Source organism: Cetorhinus maximus, chromosome 10 (genome assembly GCF_964194155.1).
Source record: "Cetorhinus maximus chromosome 10, sCetMax3.hap1.1, whole genome shotgun sequence".
NCBI classification, from domain to species: Eukaryota; Metazoa; Chordata; class Chondrichthyes; order Lamniformes; family Cetorhinidae; genus Cetorhinus; species Cetorhinus maximus.
The window spans coordinates 124,879,222-124,901,747 of NC_135888.1; the positions used below are offsets into that span (position 1 = coordinate 124,879,222).

General features: G+C 40.7%; 1 protein-coding gene across 1 annotated transcript in view; it reads right to left on the bottom strand.

Annotated features, from left to right (window-relative positions):
- Window positions 1-15,858, bottom strand: part of slc36a1 (solute carrier family 36 member 1) — a 75,376-nt gene extending 59,518 nt beyond the window's left edge. The window contains exons 1-6 of the mRNA XM_078551084.1: window positions 15,685-15,858; window positions 15,064-15,154; window positions 11,735-11,823; window positions 7,481-7,576; window positions 6,968-7,052; window positions 32-250 (exon numbers count right to left, since the gene is read on the bottom strand). Of these exons, the coding sequence (XP_078407210.1) occupies window positions 32-250; window positions 6,968-7,052; window positions 7,481-7,576; window positions 11,735-11,823; window positions 15,064-15,154; window positions 15,685-15,842 (738 nt within the window). The 5' untranslated portion in view covers window positions 15,843-15,858. The remainder of the gene's footprint in view (window positions 1-31; window positions 251-6,967; window positions 7,053-7,480; window positions 7,577-11,734; window positions 11,824-15,063; window positions 15,155-15,684) is intronic.
- Between the last annotated feature and the right edge of the window lie 6,668 nt (window positions 15,859-22,526).

The following is a 22,526-nucleotide window of genomic DNA, read 5'->3' on the forward strand; positions in this document are numbered from 1 at the left end:
AGCTTAAGAAGAAACAAATTCAGTTACTCACAGTGAAGATGTACCAGTAGATCAAAACAAGGCTCACACACATGGCTAGGTTGGCTAGCAAAGATAAAGGAGCCAGGCATTTCCAGTTACGGATGTATACCAACAGAATAATGAATGGCAGAAAAATAAGCATGTACAGACGGCTGTCCATACTTCCAGGTTCCAATATTGTGATGTTTTGATAGCAGTTATTACTTGTAACATTTGCTGCATCCACAATCTTAAAAGAAAAGTAATCATGCAAAGATTTAATTAAACATATGTTGCACAGAAATGCACCTTCGTCTTTTGTTCTCTTACTGCTAAAACGTGGCAATAGGAATGTAACCGTTGCCTGTTCCTCACATTAATTGGGTTCTGCACCATTCCGCAAATTCCATTTTAAAACGTGCAGGCAACTGACCGAGGACAAGATATGCAGATGGATGATTTTTTTAAATTCATAGTGAAATCGTATACTCAAAATTAGAATAGATTCAAAGAGGAACAACATTCCAAACTTAGCAACAAAAAAAAGTATAGCTATCTTACAAACTAGACAGCTGCAAAATTGGAGTGAACAATATAAAATACTGTATAATTTTAAGTTTTTATCAATACTTATTGAACTTCCCTTATCCTCCCTCCTACAGCTCCCCACCTCCAATTTATTTTTAAATATACAAAATCAATAGAACCTCTAACATCAACGCTTGCTGGCTTGACTCAAAAGTAGTACACTCAGCTCAATAGATTTTGGGTTCAAACTCCATTTCCAGACTTGAACACCGAGGTTAAAGAATGAATGCAATTAAAACTGCCCGTTTCTTCAGGAGGGTGCAAAAAATTCCATAATATCTTTTGTTGGACATGGAACTCTTAGTTACCTCAAACAATTAGCTGATAATTCATCTAAATTACTTGGTCAGCCTACAAATAGTGGCTTACTGTAGGAGTATTTCATGGGCTGCCAAATGCTGAGGGTGTGAAAAACATTAGGCAGAGGGCATAGCTTGGGTGCTAAATAAGTACTTTGCATCTGCCTTCACTAGAGAAGAGGATGCTGCAAGTCTAACAGTAAATGAGAGATAGTAGCTATTTTTGATAGGGTAAAAATAGAAAAAAGTTTGGCAACTATCAAAAGTGGAAAGTCACCTCGACAGGATGGGATCCATTCCAAGTTGCTGTGAAAAGGGGGAAATTGCAGAGGGCCTGGCCACAATCTTCCAATCCTCTTTAGAAATGGCAGCAAGGCCAGAGGACTGAAGGATTACAATTGTTATACCCGTTTAAAAAAAGGGCTAAACATGCCCAATGTGAGGGATGAGGAAATAAAAACAGAAAATGCCGGAAAAACTCAGCAGGCCTAGCAGCATCTGTGGAGAGAGAAACAGAGTTAACGTTGAGTCTGTATGACCCTTCTTCAGAGCTGAAAGAAGGGTCATACAGACTCAAAACGTTAACTGTTTCTCTCTCCACAAGTGCTGCTGGACCTGAGTTTTTCCAGCATTAATCTGTTTTTGTTTCAGATTTCCAGCATCCGCAGTATTTTGGTTTTATCTAAGGGATGAGGAAGCTGTTAGAGGCAATAATCTGGAAAAAAATTAATTGGCACTTGCAAAAGTATGGATGAGTGAATAATAATCAGCATGGATTTGTTAAAAGGAAATCACTTTAACTAACTTGATTCAGTTTTTCGATGAAGTAAATTAGAAGATTAATCTGGATAGTCTGGCTGATCTGTATCTAGGCTTTTAAATGGATTTGATATAAAATACCATGCCTTGTCTTAGAATGGGATTTAAAAGGACAGCAGTTGTATGGATACAAAATTAGCAAGGGATAGAAGTAAAGAATAGGGGCACAAAGCTATTGTTCCTGACTGGAAGGAATTGTGCAATCCTGTTCCCTAGCAGGTGGTATCAGGCAGGGCCCGGGAAAGGGGAGTGCACCTGCTACAAAACACCAGGGCCTGGGGGGCTATGGAGGGGTGGAGGGGGCTCGATGTTGAGTTCATCCATACTGAGCAGCCAAAGTCAGAACTGCAAACCTGAAAGACCAGTTTTAAAAAAAATTAAGAACCATCAGGCAAAGAGTGCTGCTCCTCCAATCACAGATCCCTCTTCCACTTGCGCACTGACCTCCAAAATTCTTCTAAACCTTCAATAAATATAAATTTTTGCTTTTTTATCGACGCATGGGGAAAAAAGGGAAAGGGGGATCAGAGAAGATGTGGAGAGGGGTGTGGGCATGAAGAGAGATAGACAGAAAGGAGGATAAAAGCAAAAAACTGCAGATGCTGGAAATCCAAAACAAAAATAAAAATACCTGGAAAAACTCAGCAGGTCTGACAGCATCTGCGGAGAGGAACACAGTTAACGTTTCGAGTCCGTATGACTCTTCAACAGAACTAAGGAAAAATAGAAAAGAGGTGAAATATAAGCTGGTTTAAGGGGGAGTGGGACAGGTAGAGCTGGATAGAGGGCTGGTGATAGGTGGAGATAGCCAAAAGATGTCATAGACAAAAGGACAAAGAGGTGTTGAAGGTGATGATATTAACTAAGGAATGTGATAATAGGTGACATTAAGGGTAGAAAGCAGGACGAGCAAAGTACAGATAGCCCTAGTGGGGGTGGGGTGGGGGGGAAGGGATCAAAATAGGCTAAAAGGTAGAGATAAAACAATGGATGGAAATACATTTAAAAATAATGGAAATAGGTGGGAAAAGAAAAATCTATATAAATTATTGGAAAAGAGGGTGGGGGGGGTGGTGAGATTGGAAAGGGGGTGGGGATGGAGGAGAGAGTTCATGATCTAAAATTGTTGAACTCAATATTCAGTCCAGAAGGCTGTAAAGTGCCTAGTCGGAAGATGAGGTGCTGTTCCTCCAGTTTGTGTTGAGCTTCACTGGAACAATGCAGCAGGCCAAGGACGGACATGTGGGCATGAGAGCAGGGTGGAGTGTGAAATGGCAAGCGACAGGGAAATCTGGGTCATGCTTGCGGACTGTACTTGCTCGTCCTGCTTTCTACCCTTAATGTCACCTATTAGCACATTCCTTAGATAATATTACCACCTTCAACACCTCTTTGTCCTTTTGTCTATGACATCTTTTGGCTATCTCCACCTTTTTGTCTATGACATCTTTTGGCTATCTCCACCTATCACTGGCCCTCTATCCAGCTCTACCCTCCTTCCCCCCGCCCTTAAACCAGCTTATATTTCACCTCTTTTCTATTTTTCCTTAGTTCTGTTGAAGAGTCATACGGACTCGAAACGTTAACTGTGTTCCTCTCCGCAAATGCTGTCAGACCTGCTGAGTTTTTCCAGGTATTTTTTTTGTTAGAGGGAAAGGAGGGATGCTTGGAAACGTCCGCAGGTACAAGAGGGAAAGCAGCAATGATTTCTTGGGCTCTCAGGTCTGCTGGTATCCTTTGAGGGAGGGTAGTTAAACAGCTGGAACCAAAACCAGCCTGTTTAAGGCTTCAATGGAAGCAGAAAATCAAATAAATGAATCGAGTTTTTGAATTTAAAAATACATTAAAATAGCACAAATTCTTGAGGGGCCAGTGCCAGAGGAAATCCGTAGAATGGCAATTCTATTGGCATAAGTAATTGTTTGTACATTTACTATAAATCATTAGGGTTTTCAGCAACATCAAATTCACAGGGCAATAAGAAATTTTACTCGCTCTTTTTAGCTAAGATTTATGCAGCAAAACAGAGGCGCTTTCCATCTGCACACAATAGGTATATTAAATTTAACAACTCTGTGTCATTCCTAATGGCCTCGAGTTGCATAATTTTAATCTAGCCATTTTTGCAGCTTCTAGCATTTACAAAAGCTTCTGTGCTACAATATTTGAATATTAATTTCTTTGGGAAAGTTCAAACAATGCATTCTGCAACAGCAAAAAACAATGTTGCTGTATTAATAATGGCATTCATTAAAAAGCACCAATGCTTTTAATTGTTGTATATTTAATCCTTTTGGCTTTTCTGACAAGTCATTTCTAACATTATTGAAAAAGGGATATACTTGTTTCGCAGAACTTTGAATCTACAGAAAACCCACACATTATGACACAAAATTAGAAGCTCCGCAGTTCCGAAGAATCATATTGGACTCAAAACATTAACTCTGTTTCTCTCTCCACAGGTGCTGCCAGACCTACTAAGCTTTTCCAACACTTTTTTTTATTTCACCCCTGCTGCTTCCTGGCCTTTCCTCCCCCATTTCAAGTCTGAAGATGCTTGCTTTACAGGAAGGGTGTTTCATCACCTGTTTAAAAAGCTGCGTGAGAGAAGAAGTTATAATGTATGAACAGATCTGCAGGTGATTGTACTGCTAAGGGCTTTCTTTTGAAGCTCTTGTGTTATCTTCCTTTGAAGGTGCTAAGAGCTGTTGAACGCAATCTATTGGTGAACTCAATGAAACAAGAGAAAACTGTGCATTCAACGCTCAAGTTAATCATTGCTCCAGCTCCTCTAATCACAGGTTCCTTCTCTCCCAATCTTGCTGCTCCTGCAGAACAGGATTTATATTTGGAGCTGTTATTCTGGCAATTCTCACTGGCCACCACACAGGAGTCTTTCAGCTGCATTGAATGATTTGTGACAACATATTCTGGAGGCCAACAAGCAGAAAAAGACAGAACAGCAGGGAGTCTCGGCCAGTAACAAGGCCAGAGCTGGCACTCAGCCTCATGCCAGGCTGGGCCCAGCTGTCACCCTCATCCGCAGCACGAGCCACTCCTAGGGAACTGGAACTTCAATTCTTGTGATACTGAGTTACCTTGAGTGAGGTGAGAGAGTGCTGTGTTAATGTGTCCAGGGAGGCAGGGGGGAGCTTAGGCAGCAGGTGAATGCAACCACTCCCTCTCCTCCACCCCTCCCTCCTTCCCTCTTTTCCTTCTACACCTCTCCAACAATGAAATAATGCCAGCTGCAGCATCTTTCATTTTTCTAAACTGTACAGAACAGGTAGTCAAAATATATAAAACAAAAGCTGAAAGGTTTTCTTGCAACCGGTGTAGCAAGTATTGATTCTATTCCCAGATTTGAATTTACTGTCATCGTGTACATGTTTTGCATATTGCGCTACATTTAAATAAGGCAGTCACCAGAAGTGTTATTGTCTGCAGTGTTACAACTAATGGGATACTTCTCTGTCAAATTAACGATATTGCTCAAATTAAAATTTGTACTCTCTGGTTTATTTAACAGTCATGGTGGGATCACCAATAGGGTGCACATAAACTGACACTGCATTATATCATTGCTGCTCTTAATATTAATGACATATACTGCCTATATAATCAGACAATATTTGTAAACAGATGCCAACAATGGGTGTTATCAATTTTATTAGGATCTTTTGGCGATTATTTGGTGAATTGATTGGTGAATCTTGAAAGGGGGGAAAAAAATAGCATGCACAAATGAAGGCAAGGGTTAAAGGGTGGGGAGGGGATAAGTGGCCCAAAAACAGAGGAAGCACCGAGGCTCATAATTTCTCTCCCTGGTCCTGGTATCAGGACCATTACTCTTTTTGATAAACATCAATGACCTGGGCTTGGGTATACAGAGCATAATTTCAAAGTTTACAAATGCAAAAAACTTGGAAACTTCACTAACAGCGAGGAGAACAAACTCCAGGGGAACAAAAGACAGACTGGCAAAATGGTCAACACGTGTTAAATTTAATCTGCACGAAGAAGTGTGAAGTGGTAACAGGAACGAGGAGACTCAATATAAATGCTACAATTTTAAAGGGGTGCAGGAACAGAGATCTGGGAATGTATGCATGCAAATCTTTGAAAGTGGCAGAACGAGTTGAGAAGGTTATTAAAAAGGCATCTGGGATCCTTGGCTTTATTAGAGGAATACAGCACAAAAGCAAAGAAGTTATGTTAATCTTTATAAAACTTTGTATAGGTCTCAGCTGGAGTAGTGTTCAATTCAGAGCTCCATACTAAGATGGATCGCAAGGATTTAAAGAGGGTGTGAAAGAAATTTATTAGAATGGATGAGGGATTTTTGTTACACGGGCATACTGGAGAAGTTGTTACCCTTAGGGCAGAAATGGTTAAAAAGAGATTTGATAGAAGTGTTCAAAATCACAACTGGTTTTAATGAAGATAAACTGGGGGAGGCAGTGGCGTAGTGGTATTGTCACTGGGTTGGAGACCTTGGTTCAAATCCCACCACGGTGGAATTTGAATTCAATAAAAATTTGGAATTAAAAGTCTGATGATGACCATGAAACCATTGCCAATTGCCGTAAAAACCCATCTGGTTCACTAATGTCCTTTAGGGGAGGAAATCTGCCATCCTTACCTGGTCTGGCCTGGTCAACCAATGTGGTTGACTCTTAAATGCCCTCTAAGTAAGGGAAATTAAGGATGGGCAATAAATGCTGGCCTAGCCAGCGATGCCCACATCCCAAGAACGAATATAAAAAAAACAGTACCAGTTTGCAGTGGTAGTAACCAGAAAACACTGATTTAATATGATTGGCAAAAGAATCAGGGGCAACATAAGGAAAAAAAGCTTTTGCAGCACATTGTTAGGATGTGGAGTGAACTGCCCGAGAGGTTAGTGGAATCCGATTCAGTATTTTCAGTAAAGATTGATGTAATACTTGGAGGGAAAAAATGTACTGGTCACGGGGAAGAGCAGGAAAGTGGGACTAACTGGATAGCTCTACAAAGAACCTGCACAGGTCTGAATAACCTCTTGTTCATGGTACATAATTCTATGATAAATATTTATTTTATTCAACATTCCACACTTACATTATAGCATCAATGTTATCAGATATGTTATTTCATGAAGCCAGGAATTTCTTCTATATAAGTACAGAGTGGGTAGAGATGTATGGTTATGGTTTTACCAGTGTGGTAGCTACAATCCAGTGTCCAATGAAGGTGTTTCACTAAGAGTGCTACTAACCTACCTGCTTAGTGTTGTCAGCCAGAAATACGAAGTAAACACAGCAAAACCCCAGTTGGGTTAGAATCAAAAAGAACTCCACCAAAAGCCTGCAAGAGAATAGTAACAGCAATCACAGACTAGAGTTAACTGTCTTGGCCTAATATGCTCAAAAAACAAACTACAGGGTTTAGCATTATAATAAAAGCAGCATAGGACTGACAGCCCTGTAGCAAGTAGAAGGAAGCATTCGCAATGCAGTCCCAATTGTGGTCGTATGGGGAGTTGGAAGGAGGAAACAATGGAGATGTACCCTGGGATATGGGTGGCAGTGGAAGGAGTTTGTAATGCAGAGAGTAGGGGAAAGGGATAAGCAATGGTGTCCAAGGAATGGAGGGGGAAATAGGAACAGAAAGAGGGAAGAGCAAAACAGACAATTCAAACAGGAAGTAGAAATTTAATGTTTTCACTTGCATACTGCCATCCATTACTTTCTAGCACAATTAATACACTCTGATCTTGCCAAAGATTCAAATACCTTCCAATAAATGAATGTCTTTGCAGCCACAGATTGGGGCACTCTTCCAAACTGTACATCACCACATTTCCATAATCCAGAAATGGCTTCTGTAACCTAAGTTTATACAGGCATATAAAAAAGAGATTCTTAAAAATTCAGCATTCCAAACATTCTTCCCCACGAGACAACAATTTCAATAGTATGCATTTTTCTCACCTAAGACCTAGAAATCTGACACCCCCAGTAACTGTCTTTTCCTCATAGACAAACAGACAGCAAGTGCACGCCAGCAACACAAAACAACGGATCCAAAAAAATTCACCCAGCTTTACTGCAACTATTATTTTACAAAACAACTACTCAATGCCTCAAAAGAACAAAGTTAATTCCGATTCAATTGTTCAGATAAAGCAACCAAGTGGAACAGGAAATAGCTTACAGTATTGCAGATTGATTAGCCCAGTGAAAGAGTGACATCTACCTGAATTTTGAAAAACTACACAGAATTTAGAATGAAGTCCAAACGGAAACAATGACATTTATTACCAGTGTTTGATTGTTAATAATGACTATTGGGAAATTCTACATTATTAGCTTTAAACCAGAATCTAGTCAAGAGAACCAAAAGCTTAATTGAATAATTAGAAACCAAAAATTGGTATTACATGTTAGAGTTCTAAGGATCTATTCACATTGTATTTTCACACCATTATCACTGAAGAATCTAATGTTTTAAGTGAGAGATTACCAAACAGTTCATTATACAGACACCAATATCACAGCATCTCTGAACAATTTCAGTTCTTTTTTTAAAAAACTGCACACCCTTCATGGCATATGCAAGTATCCAAACCCTAATGTTTGCTTCCTTTGGACTTTTGAGATTCTAACAGATAAAAAAGAGAGAAAAAAAAGAGAAAAAAGTTGATCATGTTCTTTCACTTTAGATACAGGTAGGTTTGATTTATGATGTTGTTCAAAACAACCTCGTGCTTCTTACCACAACATTCTGGAATCATATCAGCTGGCCTTTAGTGATCACAGAAGTAAGGATCCTGACCCTGTATGCAAACTTCAAGGCTGTGCATTAAGTGCCACAGAACCAATTTTCAATGCCCATTTTGGGTTCCAAAAGACAGGTATTCCTCAGCTAAGGCAAGGTCATCTTCACATTAAGGTAGCATTTTAACTATGTAACACCAAGGTGACCTAGGAAATCTGAAGTCAGTTGGGATTGAGAAAGAACTCATACCTAGCACAAAGGGAGGGAAAGGTTGTTAGCCCTAAGCCCTATCTTCAGCTGTTTCATCAAAAACCTTGGCTTCATCAGGATTGAGGTTGTTTGCTGATGACTGCAGTGTTTAAGCTTCATTCTCAATTCCTCAGATAATGAAGCAGGCCACTCCTGCATGCAACAAGGTCTGGGCAATACAAAAACATAAAGGGAAACTCAATTGGACTGCCACAAAATGCCATTGCTATTACTGGCCAGAGGCTATGTATTCTGTGTCAAATGGCTCACCCCCTGATTTGTGAAAGGTTCCTCAGAACCTACAAGTCAAACGCCTAATGGAATACTTTCCCCTTGCCAGGATAGGCACAGCTACAACAACGCACAAGAAACTTGACACCATCCAGGGGGAAAAAAAAGTCCACTTGACTGGCACCTTATTGTTAGTCTAAAACATTTATTCAATCCACCACTGGCTTATGTGAGTGCCACTGTGTACTATCTACAGGATTCACTGCTGCACCTCCCAAATGCATGACCTCATCCACCTAGGACTAGGGCAAAAGGTATAAGGGAACATTGCCTCCAAGTTCCCCTCCTAGTCACACATCATCTTGACTTGGACATACATAATTGTTCCCTTATCTTCACTGTTGAACTCACAGAAATCTCCATCCAACATTATGAGAATATCTTCAATGCATGGAAAACAGCTATTTCAGAACGCCCACCACTGCCTTCTTGGGACAACTAGAGATAGCAATAAATGCAAGGATGGTCACTGATACCCACATCCAGAGAGTTATTTCCACAACTTGCATTTATACAATGGGCCATAACTTCTGTGGAGTGGCAATCACAGTTAAGATTGTTACCCAGCTCCCAGTTACTTACACTGAAATGTAGCTGCATCTTTCTCACCTGACCTTGCGACTCAGTTAGGGTGAGAATAGTGCAATGCAGCAGGTTCCCAAGGACTTCAGTCGAGTGCAGGAGAGTTAATGGTGAGGGAGCCATAGCCCCTTTTTCATTGCACTAGTTGCCATAAAGCAAATAGGTTTAAAGGTGAAGCCAATTTGAGAAGCGAGGGAGAAGATAAGCATGTAAGGTCAGTGGGCAGAATGGAGCGGGTGGGTGCAGGGGCCACCCTTAGTCAGGGAGGTTGCGGGGGCGCTCGGGGTGCGTCAGTACTATAGTACTCAGGATTTAGAAGAGGTTTTAATTCTTCTAACTTTTCCTGGATAACCATTTCTGTAAGAGTCTCCAAACCATTTGAAGAGTGAAATTTAAATTGGAGTATCAGATGGTTTCCAGTGCAGGATAATTGCCTACTGGAAGTTTGAACTTTGAGCAATTGCCATGCAATCCCTATTTAGGGACTTCTAGGGATTCCCCCAGCCCCTCAGGTGCAATGCCCTGGAGATCAGGAGTTATGGGCTATTGCCTTTAATGGAATAAAACACCCTTAGGTGTTTCACAAGAGCATTATTAAACGAAAGCTGACACCAAGCCACATTGGTCAAAGTGGTAGGCTTAATGGAGCATTTTAAAGGAAGAGAGGTTTCGAGACAGAGGTTAAGAGAGGGAATTCCAGAGCTCACCTTGAAGAACTGATTAAAATAGTGGGCAGAGGTACGGCTATGCATATTATTTATATGGACTCCCAGAAGGCATTTGATAAATGCCCTCATAAGAGACTATTAGTTAAAATTTAATTCCATAGACTTCAACGCAAATTAGAAAACTGGCTGATTGGCATAAGACAGTAGAGTAACGGGGAAATTACGATAATTTGCAAAATTTGCAAAATGTGCCCATGTGTCCTTAAGGATCAGTGTTGGGGCCTCAGCTACTCACCGTATTTATTAAAAACTTAGATGCTGGAATAGAAAGTCACGTATACAACTTTGCTGATGACAGAAAGATAGGTGGCATTATAAGCAACGTAGATGGAAGCTTAAATACAGAGATATTGATAGTTTAAGTGAATGGGCAAAACTGTGGCAAGTGGATTTCAGCGCAAGTAGATGCAAGGTCATCCACTTTGGACCTAAAAAGGTTAGAAAAGGTCCTTCCCTGAACAGCGAAAAGCTAGAAACAATGGAGATCTGAAGACACTTGCGGGTCCAGGTACGTAGAACATTAAAAGGTCATGGGCAGGTGCAGAAAATAATCAAAAATGCTAATGGAACATCCTCTCTATATCTAGAGGACTAGAATACAAGGGGTTATAATCATGTTGCAGCCATACAAAGCCCGAGTTAGACCACACCTAGAGTACTGTGAGCAGTTCTGGCCAGCACACCTTAGGAAAGATATAAGCAAAAATACTGTGGCTGCTGGAGATCTGAAATAAAACAAAGTGCTGGAAAATCTCAGGGGGTCTGGCAGCATCCGTGGAGAGAGACAAACTGTTCCGATGAAGAGTAATATTGGACTCAAAATGTTAATTTTGTTTCTCTCTCCACAGAAATAGGGGCAAAGTCTAAGTCTCTTCCGCAAACAATAATTGATGCTAGATCAATTGTAAATTTGAAATCTGAAATTCATAGATTTTTGTCATCTAAAGGTATGGGATATGCAGCAATGGCAGGTGTTTGGGGTTAGGTCACAGATCAGCCATAATCTCACCAAATGGCAGAAGGCAGGCTAGATGGCCTACTCCTGTTGCTATAGTTTAGGGTCCAGGCAGCTGAAGGTACAGGCGGCAGAGGTAGAGAGGTAAAATCTGATATGTTAAAAGGCGCTAGATAAATGGAAGTTATTTTTTAGTTCCATCTAGAATTTGAAGGAGAAAATGTACAAGAGCCACAGTAAAAAGGGATATAAGAAATGGGGTTGTGCTCTTATTGGAAAAAACATTATAAACTCTTGACGGAATATAAATCTAAAATTGACTAACCATTCACTCACCAACTAAAAATCATTTATTTTAATCCCCCGTAAGTTAAAAGTTATTTAGTACTGTATCAACAAGTCTGAAGCATTACAGATGTACAAATGCTGACTACCTGGAGAATATTAGCAAAATCACAACTCACTTAGCACATAGATAGTGACTGCATTTGACCAGCAAATGCATGCAGTGTACAGCTACCACTCCCATGATAATTAAGCTGATTGGACCGAGCTGTGGATAAATGGAAAACAGAATTAGACTAGACTAGAATTACATTAGACTAGCCTCAGTCTGCATGCAAAAGTCATGAGATTTCCAATTGATTCATGTATATCCCAAATATTTAATACATACAACCTTTTTGAAAAGTCTACTTGATCAGGCATTTTAGGACCCACACAATGGGAGGACCAACAGAACTAGAGTAGAAAGATGTAAAGTTAAACCCAATGGTGCACAATGCCAGTTCTAAATTTGACCAATTACAAACTACAATGGTTGAAGGGGAAAAAAGGGATGATCTCTCATCGGTTCCACATTCCTATGATACCCCACCATTTACCTTCTCTGTGGCAGTTCAACAGTTTCCATAAACAGGCCATAGACATTACAAAGGCCATTCAGTCTAACAAATCCATGTTAGCATTTCACACCAGCAAATAGTTCCAAGGCCAAGTATCCTAGAAATTGAAATTTGCATTTTAATTTACTGCCAGAGTTTGTGTAGCCTTAATTGTTTGTTGTAGTAGTAGCAGCAGCTATTATACTTGGACAAACAGGCTTAGACTGACAAGTAGGAGGTAACGGGAGCACAAAATGCCACCAAATAACCACCTTCAATGTTTGGCTGTCATCTACCCTAGGTTTGAATAACAGATGACAACTGTCTTGCCACCATTTACAAGACTCAAGTAAAGTTGCGGTGGATTTTTCACTCACCTGGATGGGTACAATTGCAATATCTGAAGCTCAATGCAAGACTAAGATCAAAGTAGTGCTTTGGAAAGCAAAAGCTAATTTTTGGGGTTAGAGAATGGAATTAGAGAAGATAGAGGACAATAGTGAGAAATATTTAAAATGGTGATCAAGAACGTTCAGAGAAACATATTCAGCTAAAAATCAGGAACAAACTACCAAATAATTAAACACAATGGAATAATAATGGAACACCATGGATGAATAAAGACATCATTTGTTGGAAGAGATAGAAGCACTATTACACATAAAAATTAATTAGAAAATTTAATAATGCCAAAACATTGGCAAACAGCAAATGAAATATAACAAATATTCAGAGCTACAGGCCAGTTAGCTTAACAGTGGTGGTTGGAAAAATAACAGAATCTTCACTACGATGTGATTGAAAAACTATCTAGAAGTAAAAAATATAATAAGAACAGTTAGCAGTTTTCAAAAGGGGAAGTCACATTTGACCAAGCTTATTGAATTATTTGTTTACACTTTATCATTTCTTCAAAGGTAATGCCGATGTAATATATTTGAATTTTCAAAAGCTTTCTGATAAGATACTGCATTGTAGACTTGAGTATGTGGAATTAGGAACCGATAGCAGAATTGATAGCAAGCTTGCTGCAAAACAGAAAAGGGGTTAAACTACTCAGACTGGTAAAAGATGGGACATGGTGTTCCATAGGGATTGGTTCTGGGGCCACTGTTGTACACAATTTACATCAACAATTTATTTACCAAATTTGAAGATGAGACCAAACTGAGGGTTGAAGTTGATACAAAGGAAGAATGTGACAAAATAGAAGAGGACATTTTATAAACTTACAGAATGGGCATGCAATTGATAAAATAATTTCAATATTTCAAACTGATGTGATGCATTTTAGTAGCAAGAATAAAAAGGCTGCATACTGCTTGGATAGTAAAAGTTTAAATGGGGTAAAGGTGCAAAGGGATCTAGGGGTACAGATTCACAGGACACAAAGGGATATAGGTTAATAAGACCACAAAAAAAATGCATTGGGGCTCATTTCTAGAGGAATAGAGCTGAAAAGCATAGAAGTTATGCTAACCTTGCATTGAACCTTGGTTTAGACCACACTTGAGTACTGTGCAAGTTTGGGTGTTCATATGATAGAAAGAATATAGTGGCACCAATAGCAAGATCATGTCAACACCATCACATTCCCCTTAACGTAATCACTGTTGGGTCAAAATGCCAGAAATCCCTCCTTAATGCCAAAAGCAGAAGGACGGCAGCAGTTCAGGGGTCACCTCCTCTCATTCCCAAGGGCTACTAAAGAATATACAATGAATGCTGTCATACCAGCCTCACCCACAACAAAAAAAAACTAGAGGAGTTGGCAGTGTAAAGGATTAGGATAGGAGGTTGGAAGAGAAGAATGTTAGCAGTTTGAAATACGTATAGAGAGAGTAGTAGAACAGGCTGGAAATAAATGGTTGTGGAAATAAAATCAGGCCGCCTAGAAGGCCGAGCTTTGTTATTTATAAATCTGGGACACCGTATTGCAAGGGTGGAATTGATGTTTCCACCAATCCTGCCTCCCACTTTGTTTCTAAATTATGGTGTGCCAGCAGCAATAAGGTTGGATGACAGCAGGGCAAGTGGTGGTGGCCCTCAAGACTGCAGGAATGAGGGAGAGTCAGAAAAAGGCCAGGACATTTCTCAAGATTATGGGGTGACAGAAGCCAGGGAACAGAGGCTGTGATGGATGAGGTACCAAAGCCAGGCAGGGGTAGACCAGGAAAGCCGAGTGAGATCAAGGGCATCAGAAATTCTAATACAAGTTAAACCCTTTCCCTTCTCTTACCAAACAGCTAGAGCTTAAATAGAATGGGTAAGAATTTCCACAGGGGACCTCCTGAAGTTACACCAGGATGTCAGGAAAACCCCAGCAGAGGTTCTAGCCAAGCACTGACAGCATGCAAATTGACAGTTGCTCAATATGAAGAGGCCATAAATTTGTCATCTGGTTGAGCAGCAATTATATAGAACGAACACTCTTACTCCTTGCAAATGAAATTAGATTGTACTGTTTTCTCTCTTTCAAAAATGTTTGAAGTGTGTGTTCTCCCTTTCTACTTTCTTGCTGGCTCAATTTGTTAAAGAATCTTATTTCACCATTTCCTTACAATATCACATGGTTAATCATTCCCATTTCCCAGCATTCAAATGTTAAAATTACATTTTTAAACAGTTCAAGGAATTGTTATTGCTTCCGAATAATGCAAACAGCCTTCCTATAGCTGAAATCAGGTACACATGAGCATAAAGAACAGGGCAATTCAGCCTCTGATCAGATGATAATTTAATTCTTGCCAGGACATTGCTTACAGCCCCAATACATCCACGAATCAGCATCCAAACACTTTTCAGCATCAAGTCTGTACTTGACATGCAAAGATGATGTAGTTACAAAATACTATACAGAAAATACAATAGTTTTACATAGAAACATAATAAAATTGAAAACATCTCACCACAATACCCGCATTCTTCACTGCCAGTGGAAGGCTAAGAAGCCCTGTTCCTATGTTGCCTTTCAACAAGTGAATTAATGTCTCAAGAGGCCTGAAATGTAAACAAAAATTAACACCGTCATCATATTGTTTACATGATCCTACAGCCCAGTCCTAACCATAGGCCTGAGCTACAAACTGAATCTAGAATTCAAGAGAAAACTGCAATTGTGTGGCCCTTCACCAATTTCATCAACACTCCAGATCATACAGTACAACGGAATAGAATTCAAGCTACACAAACTCATTCTGTTAACTACTTCGAAACATAACCTTCAAAGCAATAACATTCATAGGCCAGTATGAATCCAAGAGACTTGATTGCACTGTCAAAGATTTTATACTCATGACCTGCAACAAATTTATGGAACACCATCCCAATTTCTAAACAGTTAACAATGCCCTTCTCTCAACCTAGCCCTGAAAATAATCTGCTGTATTTTAAAGTTTCTTAATGAAGTCTGAGATTCTGCAGTGCCAAACAAAACAAGACAAAAAGGAAAACGCTCCTATCTCAAACAATTAATATTCTGAAGACACATCAACAACAAAAGCTCCATTTCAAAACTTTACAGCACTTACGTTGTGCCAGTTCTTTCATTTAGACGCTGATAATTTCCAAAATTATTAGATGATCTTGAAGAAATATCTGGTGAAGAGCTCAAGCTGTCATGGTCTGGGCTATTTTCTGTGGAGCTATAATCATTGTAATCTTCACTTGTCAGCTTTTTAGTCGACATGGTGGCAGCTTCTCAACAGCTGTGTAAAAACGTAGAAATTGAAGTAATTTTCCCACAGAGAAAAAGCAAGAGATATTGTTCTCCAAACAAGCTATACTTTAAAAATGAAATTATATTTTGATTCATTGTTAAAAATGCAGTGTACAATGCCATTTCATGATATGATAGCATCAATATTCCATTTCAGATCATCTTTTCACGGCTAGATGAATTTTCAAATACTGGCCAGTTCCAAGAGAACCAATCACAATGAAAATTCTCCAGCAGACATGGTCAGCTGAAACTGCATTCCTTTACAACATTCCTGCTGTTCAATGAGGCTCTATATTGACTCCAGTTTCCCCTCAATTTTAAGGCGAGCCATTGCCTCCACAGTCACAATGCTGGTCACCCAAATCTTCATAACTGGAATATCTTATCGATATATAGAATCAAAGAATGAGGCAGCACTCCCCACATAACTGAAGTGTCTCACCTCAGGTATCATTCACTTAAATCACTTGTGCAGCTTTTGCAAGGACTTGACATCCTTCCTAAAGTGTGGTACCCAAAATTGAACACAATCTGCAGAATTTTCTCGTTGGCGATTTGGGGGCAGGGCCCGCTCGCCGACGGGAAAATGACGCGGGATGACATCGGGAGGAACCCCCAACGTCATCCCTGTCCATTTAAATCTTTAGGAAGGCGGGCGGACAGCGAAATCAGCTGTCCGCCCGCCGGCCTGTCAATGGCCAATTGAGGCCATTGACAGAGTAATTAAGATAATTAAAGACCCTGCCCATCCAACCTTAAGGCTGGCAGGCAGGCCAGGAGCCCCAGCGGGCTTCTGATAATACATGAAAACTCATCCACTGGCAGGATGAGGTATCATGTCCGTTTTTAAAAACTTTAATAAATTTTATGTGATATTTATTAACATGTCCCATCTCGTGTGACACTGTCACATGAGGGGGACATGTTAATAATTTTTTAATTTTTCTATTTTTTAAACTTTGTAACACTTTCGCTGATCTCCCTGAGACAGCACTTAGTCTCAGGGAGCAGTGCGCTCTTTTGCGCGCATGCGCGAAAGAGCGCATTTTGACAGATGGGGAATCCCTCCCCCCGCACAGGAAGCAGGCTGTTGGGCGGGCCTTAATTGGCCCTCCCACTTAAAATGGTGGTGGGGCCCGCTTCGGCAGCGGAGTTCGGCTGCCCGCCTGCTGCCGAGCCGGTGGGGCCTACCCGCCAACCAAGGGCAAAATTCTGGTCATCCCACCACCACCTCTCCCAACCGTAAAAAGGATTGACTTTTAAAGGGGTTCAGAGTGATCAAGAATTCAGGCTGAAATCAGCAAACCCTTTGGCAATTAGCATACAATTGGAGGAAAAATACAGACCTCACAAACCTCCAGGTTATGTGGACTTCCAGAGAAGGTTGGCAATTTTGGGTCAACTGACACTTTAAAATGGAACCACTGTTGGAAAGGGGAAAATTTATATAAATGTTAACAGTACTGATCAATAACCCACATTACCAAAGGAGAAGCTTATGGAATAATCTTTTCACACCAGACTTAAATAAAAAAAACACAGAAGTTAGTCATCCCACGTATAAAAGAATACAAAATGGTTAATGCACGACAATTGCATGTTTTGAACCTTCAGATATAGTGAGTGATGCAGACAGAGGACAAACTTCCAGGCAGCTTGTCATTTGGCACAGGCACAACACTGGCTGCCCAAGTTGAGAGAAGTTGCTCAGACAACAACTGCATTATAAAAACAGGAAAAACTATAATTGTTAGAAATCTGATTTTCTTTAAATGAAAACAAAACAGCTCCCTATGTGCAAAAACCAAAAATAGGCAATTTTTCAGGGGTGAACCCATTTGTGCAGAACAGCACTTCTGAACTGTCTTTCCCCTTACAGATAAAAAATGGCATAGCATTTCTGGCAACTTCAGCTTTTAGTTGCAGAATTGCAACAGTTTGGTACAACTTAAAGATAAGCCTTTGGTTCACACGATGTGAGTGTCACTGCTAACTGCCTCGAGAAGGTCGTAGTGAGCCGCTTTATTGAATCACTGCAGGCCTTGTGGTGAAGGTGCATCCACAGTGCCTTTTTAAAATTCTTTCATGGGACGTGGGCATCAATGGCTAGGCTTGTATTTTTATTGCCCATCCCTAATTGCCCTTGAGAAGGTGGTGGTGATCTGCCTTCTTGAACCGCTGCAGTCCATGTGGTGTAGGTACACCTACTGTTAAGGAGGGAGTTCCAGGATTTTAACCCAGCAATTAAGGGAACAGGGATATAGTTCCAAATCAGGATGGTGTGTGGCTTTGAGGGGAACTTTCAGGTGGTGATGTCCCCACGCACCTGCTGCCCTTGTAATTCTAGGCGGTAGAGGTCGAAGGTTTGGAAGGTGCTGCCGAATGAGCCTTGGTGAGTTGCTGCAGTGCATCTTGTAGATGGTACACACTGCTGCCATTGTGCATCAATGGTGGAGGGGAATAGATGTTGAAGATGGTGGATGGGATGCCAATCAAACAGGCTGCTTTGTCATGGATGGTGTCAAGTTTCTTGACTGTTGTTGGACACGCACTCATCCAGGCAAGTGGACAGTATTCCATCACACCCCTCACTTGTGCCTTGCAGATGGCAGACAGGCTTTGGGGAATCAGGAGGTGAGTTACTTGCCGCAGGATTCCTAGCCTCTGCAATGCTCTTGCAGCCGCAGTATTTATATGGCTGGTCCTGTTCAGTTTCTGGTCACTGATAATCACTGATAATGAGGGATTCAGCATAGATAATGCCATTGAATATGAAGACGATATAGGTGGATTCTCTCTTGTTGGAGATGGTAATTACCTGGCACTTGTGTGGCACAAATGTCACTTGCCACTTATCAACCCAAGCCTGAATATTGTCCAGGTTTTGCTGCGTATGGGCACGGACTACTTCATTATCTGAGGAGTCATGAATGATGAACACTTGTGTAATCATCAGCAAACATCCCCACTTCTGACCTTATGATGGAGGGAAGGTCACTTATGAAACAGCTGAAGATGGTTGGCTGAAGACACTACTCTGAGGAACTCCTGCAGCGATGTCCTGGGATTGAGATGATTGATTTCCAACAACGTTTTCTCCCAATCCCATTGACTTCAGTTTTGCTAGGGATCCTTGATGCCACATTCAGTCAGGTGCTGTCTTCATGTCAAGGGCAGTCACTCTCACCTCGCTTCTTGAATTCAGCTCTTTTGTCCATGTTTGGACCAAGACTGTAATGGGGTCAGGAGCTGAGTGGTTCTGGCAGAACAAAAGCTAAACATCAGTGAGCAGGTTATTGCTGAGTAAGTGTTGCTTCTTAGCAACCTCAACAACACCTTCCATCATTTTGCTGATGATCAAGATTAGACTGATGGGGCAGTATTGACAGGGTTGGATTTGTCCTGCTGTGTGTGTACAGGACATACCTGAGCAGTTTTCCATATTGCTGGGTAGTTGCCAGTGTTGTAGCTGTACTGGAACAGCTTAGCTAAGAGTGCAGCTTGTTCTGGAGCACAAGTCATAAGTACTATTGCTGGAATGTTGGCAGAGCCCACAGCCTTTGCAGCGTAAGTTCCTTCAGCCATTTCTTGATGTCACATCGAGTGAATCAAATTGGCTGAAGGTTGGCATCTGTGATACTGGGGACATCTAGGGAGGGAGCTCCAAAACCCCAGCAACAGCAAAGGTGTGGTGATATTAGTTCCAAGTCTGGATAGTGTGTAGCTTAGAGAGGAACTTGCAGGTGCCCCTCAACTGTTAAAAATACTGTGCCAATATCTCAAAGGCCTGCAGTTGTGTGTAGTATACTCTATCAAGCAAAATCCTCATACCATAAAATTAATTCTGACAAGAAATAGGTCCCCTTCTCTTAATGGATTAATCCAGTTATGTTACAATGTCTTTGACAACGCAATTCAATAAAATATTGCCCACCATAATGGATGATAACTGATGATGCCCAGAAAAAATGGACCTGCACTACAAGTCATATCGTGGCTTTGTGCTGCCAGATGCAAGATGATTTAATGTTAACACTTCCTGAGGAATACTACTTTGTCCTCTATGTATCTTTAGTTACATATGAACTCGAATTTCTCTACTGAAATAGTGACATCTTACAATCCACTCAAGAAACTCTATTTATCTAGATCAGAAAATAGAAATCCAGCTTTGTTAGGAATTATATATTCTCCTTCGGGGTTTAATTTTGTTACCTCATGCCAGCAAAGTCAAGAATCAGCAGGTCAGCAAAATGGAAGGTGCTGTCAAGATATCATTGTTACATGCTGATGGAGTGATTTAAAAATTTTGCTCTAGGTTTAAAATGCACAATGCAACTGATGTAAATAATCCAGCCCTAACTAATTACCAAACTGAAATCTGCAAGTTTCACCCATGCACAAAAATCACTGCATGTCCCACCAGAAAAAGGATTTCCTCCAGCGTATTTCAATTATTTTCCAAATTTGGGGAAAAGAAAATAATTGAAATTTATTAACAAGCAAAGCAGCATTCTATAATAACAGCTTTGGTGTTAGCTGAAAGCCATCCCTGAACCACACAATAGGATCTCTAACTCAATATCAACCTCTATTTCACCTTAGAATTTTGCTCCTGTAGAAGAGATTTGAACAAAGTGTTCAGACGAGATCCACTATGGATTAGAAATTCAGAAAAAGGGCCAAGCTACAAATTTGAAATGAGTTTTAAAAAATTGAAGTTTGATGAAAGATGCACCTCCAAAAAGCTCTGAGCACAAATGAATAGCACTTTTAGACTTGCACTTACCCATAGGCTGACAGTAACTTTTACACAAGTTATTGCCTGCCAAACAGTGCAACACTCTTCAGTGTATCGAGGATCTAAGTAAACACCGCAACAACTGTGCACCTCCTTAACTAATCATATTAACATCCAATGAGCTGCACAGTCTGATCTAGGAAGCGTTAGAATGATATGGTCAGTGTCAAATCAGATGCACAAAGCAAAATAAAGTGAAAGGTTGATTGGGTTAAGAAAGTTAAGGCAAAGAAAAAGTTAAACACATTTAAAATCTCCAATAATTAAAAGCTGAAGAAATGAGACAACTTTTACAAATGTGTTTTCAGTGTCAAAGTTGTTTGACAGTAAATATAAAGTTAGCTCATAGATCAGTCATGATCTCGTTGCATTCAGAACAGGCCTGAGGGCTGAATGGTCTACTCCTGCTCCAATGTTCCCAGTAACTAAGACTGATCATGTCGTTAAAAAGGTGCGTACATCGGAATGGACAAATCCTAATGTTTTCTGGCGAGTTTAGTCTGCAACGTCAATACAGGAACTTTACATTGCCTCACCTTTCAAAATACTTCAAACAAAGGTGGGATTCCATTTTCAGGAAGTTTATGCAGAAATGTTGTGGTACATCAGACAGCAATCACTGGATTTCAACATTCAACTGCGCATAATCACTGGAAGTTGCTGCCCGATTTGCAAGCACACAACAGCGAACACTTAGCCTCAGTTTCTTTTACCAGAAATTCAAGCCACATAATTGACCCTCTTATTTTCTGCAATAAAAATGGACACCTTACGAAACATGGAGCCCACACTCCCTGCTAACTTTCTGAAGCAAGCTTAATGGATAAATCTAGCCAGGTTTTAGAAATAATGGAGACGAAGGAAGAAAGAGATACCACTTGCATAAAGCAAGCAACTGTGTAAAATTGACTAGTGTCATGAAGCTGTTAATGTATATATTTTGGAAAACATTTTTCTTTTAAAATAGAGGTTTAGACTGTAGGTGTGTCTTCACAGAATCTCACAGAATCACAGTGCAGAAGAGGCCCTTCGGCCCATCAAGTCTGCACCGACACGTGAGAAACACCTGACCTACCTACCTAATCCCATTTACCAGCACTTGACCCATAGCCTTGAATGCTATTACATACCAGGTGCTCATCCAGGTACTTTTTAAAGGATGTGAGGCAACCCGCCTCCACCACCCTCCCTGACAATGCATTCCAGACCGTCACCATCCTCTGGGTAAAAAAGTTTTTCCTCACATCCCCCCTAAACCTCCTGCCCCTCACCTTGAACTTATGCCCCCTTGTGACTGACCCTTCAACTAAGGGGAACAGCTGCTTCCTATCCACCCTGTCCACGCCCCTCATAATCTTGTACACCTCGATCAGGTCGCCCCTCAGTCTTCTCTGCTCCAACGAAAACAACCCAAGTCTATCCAACCTCTCCTCATAACTTAAACGTTTCATCCCAGGCAACATCCTGGTGAATCTCCTCTGCACCCCCTCCAGTGCAATCACATCCTTCCTATAATGTGGCGACCAGAACTGCACACAGTACTCCAGCTGTGGCCTCACCAAGGTTCTATACAACTCCAACATGACCTCCTTACTTTTGTAATCTATGTCTCGATTGATATAGGCAAGTGTCCCATATGCCTTTTTCACCACCCAACTAACATGGCCCTCTGCCTTCAGAGATCTATGGACACACACGCCAAGGTCCCTTTGTTCCTCAGAACTTCCTAGTACCATGCCGTTCACTGAATACTTCCTTGTCAAATTACTCCTTCCAAAGCATATCACCTCACACTTTTCAGGGTTAAATTCCATCTGCCACTTATCTGCCCATTTGACCATCCCATCTCT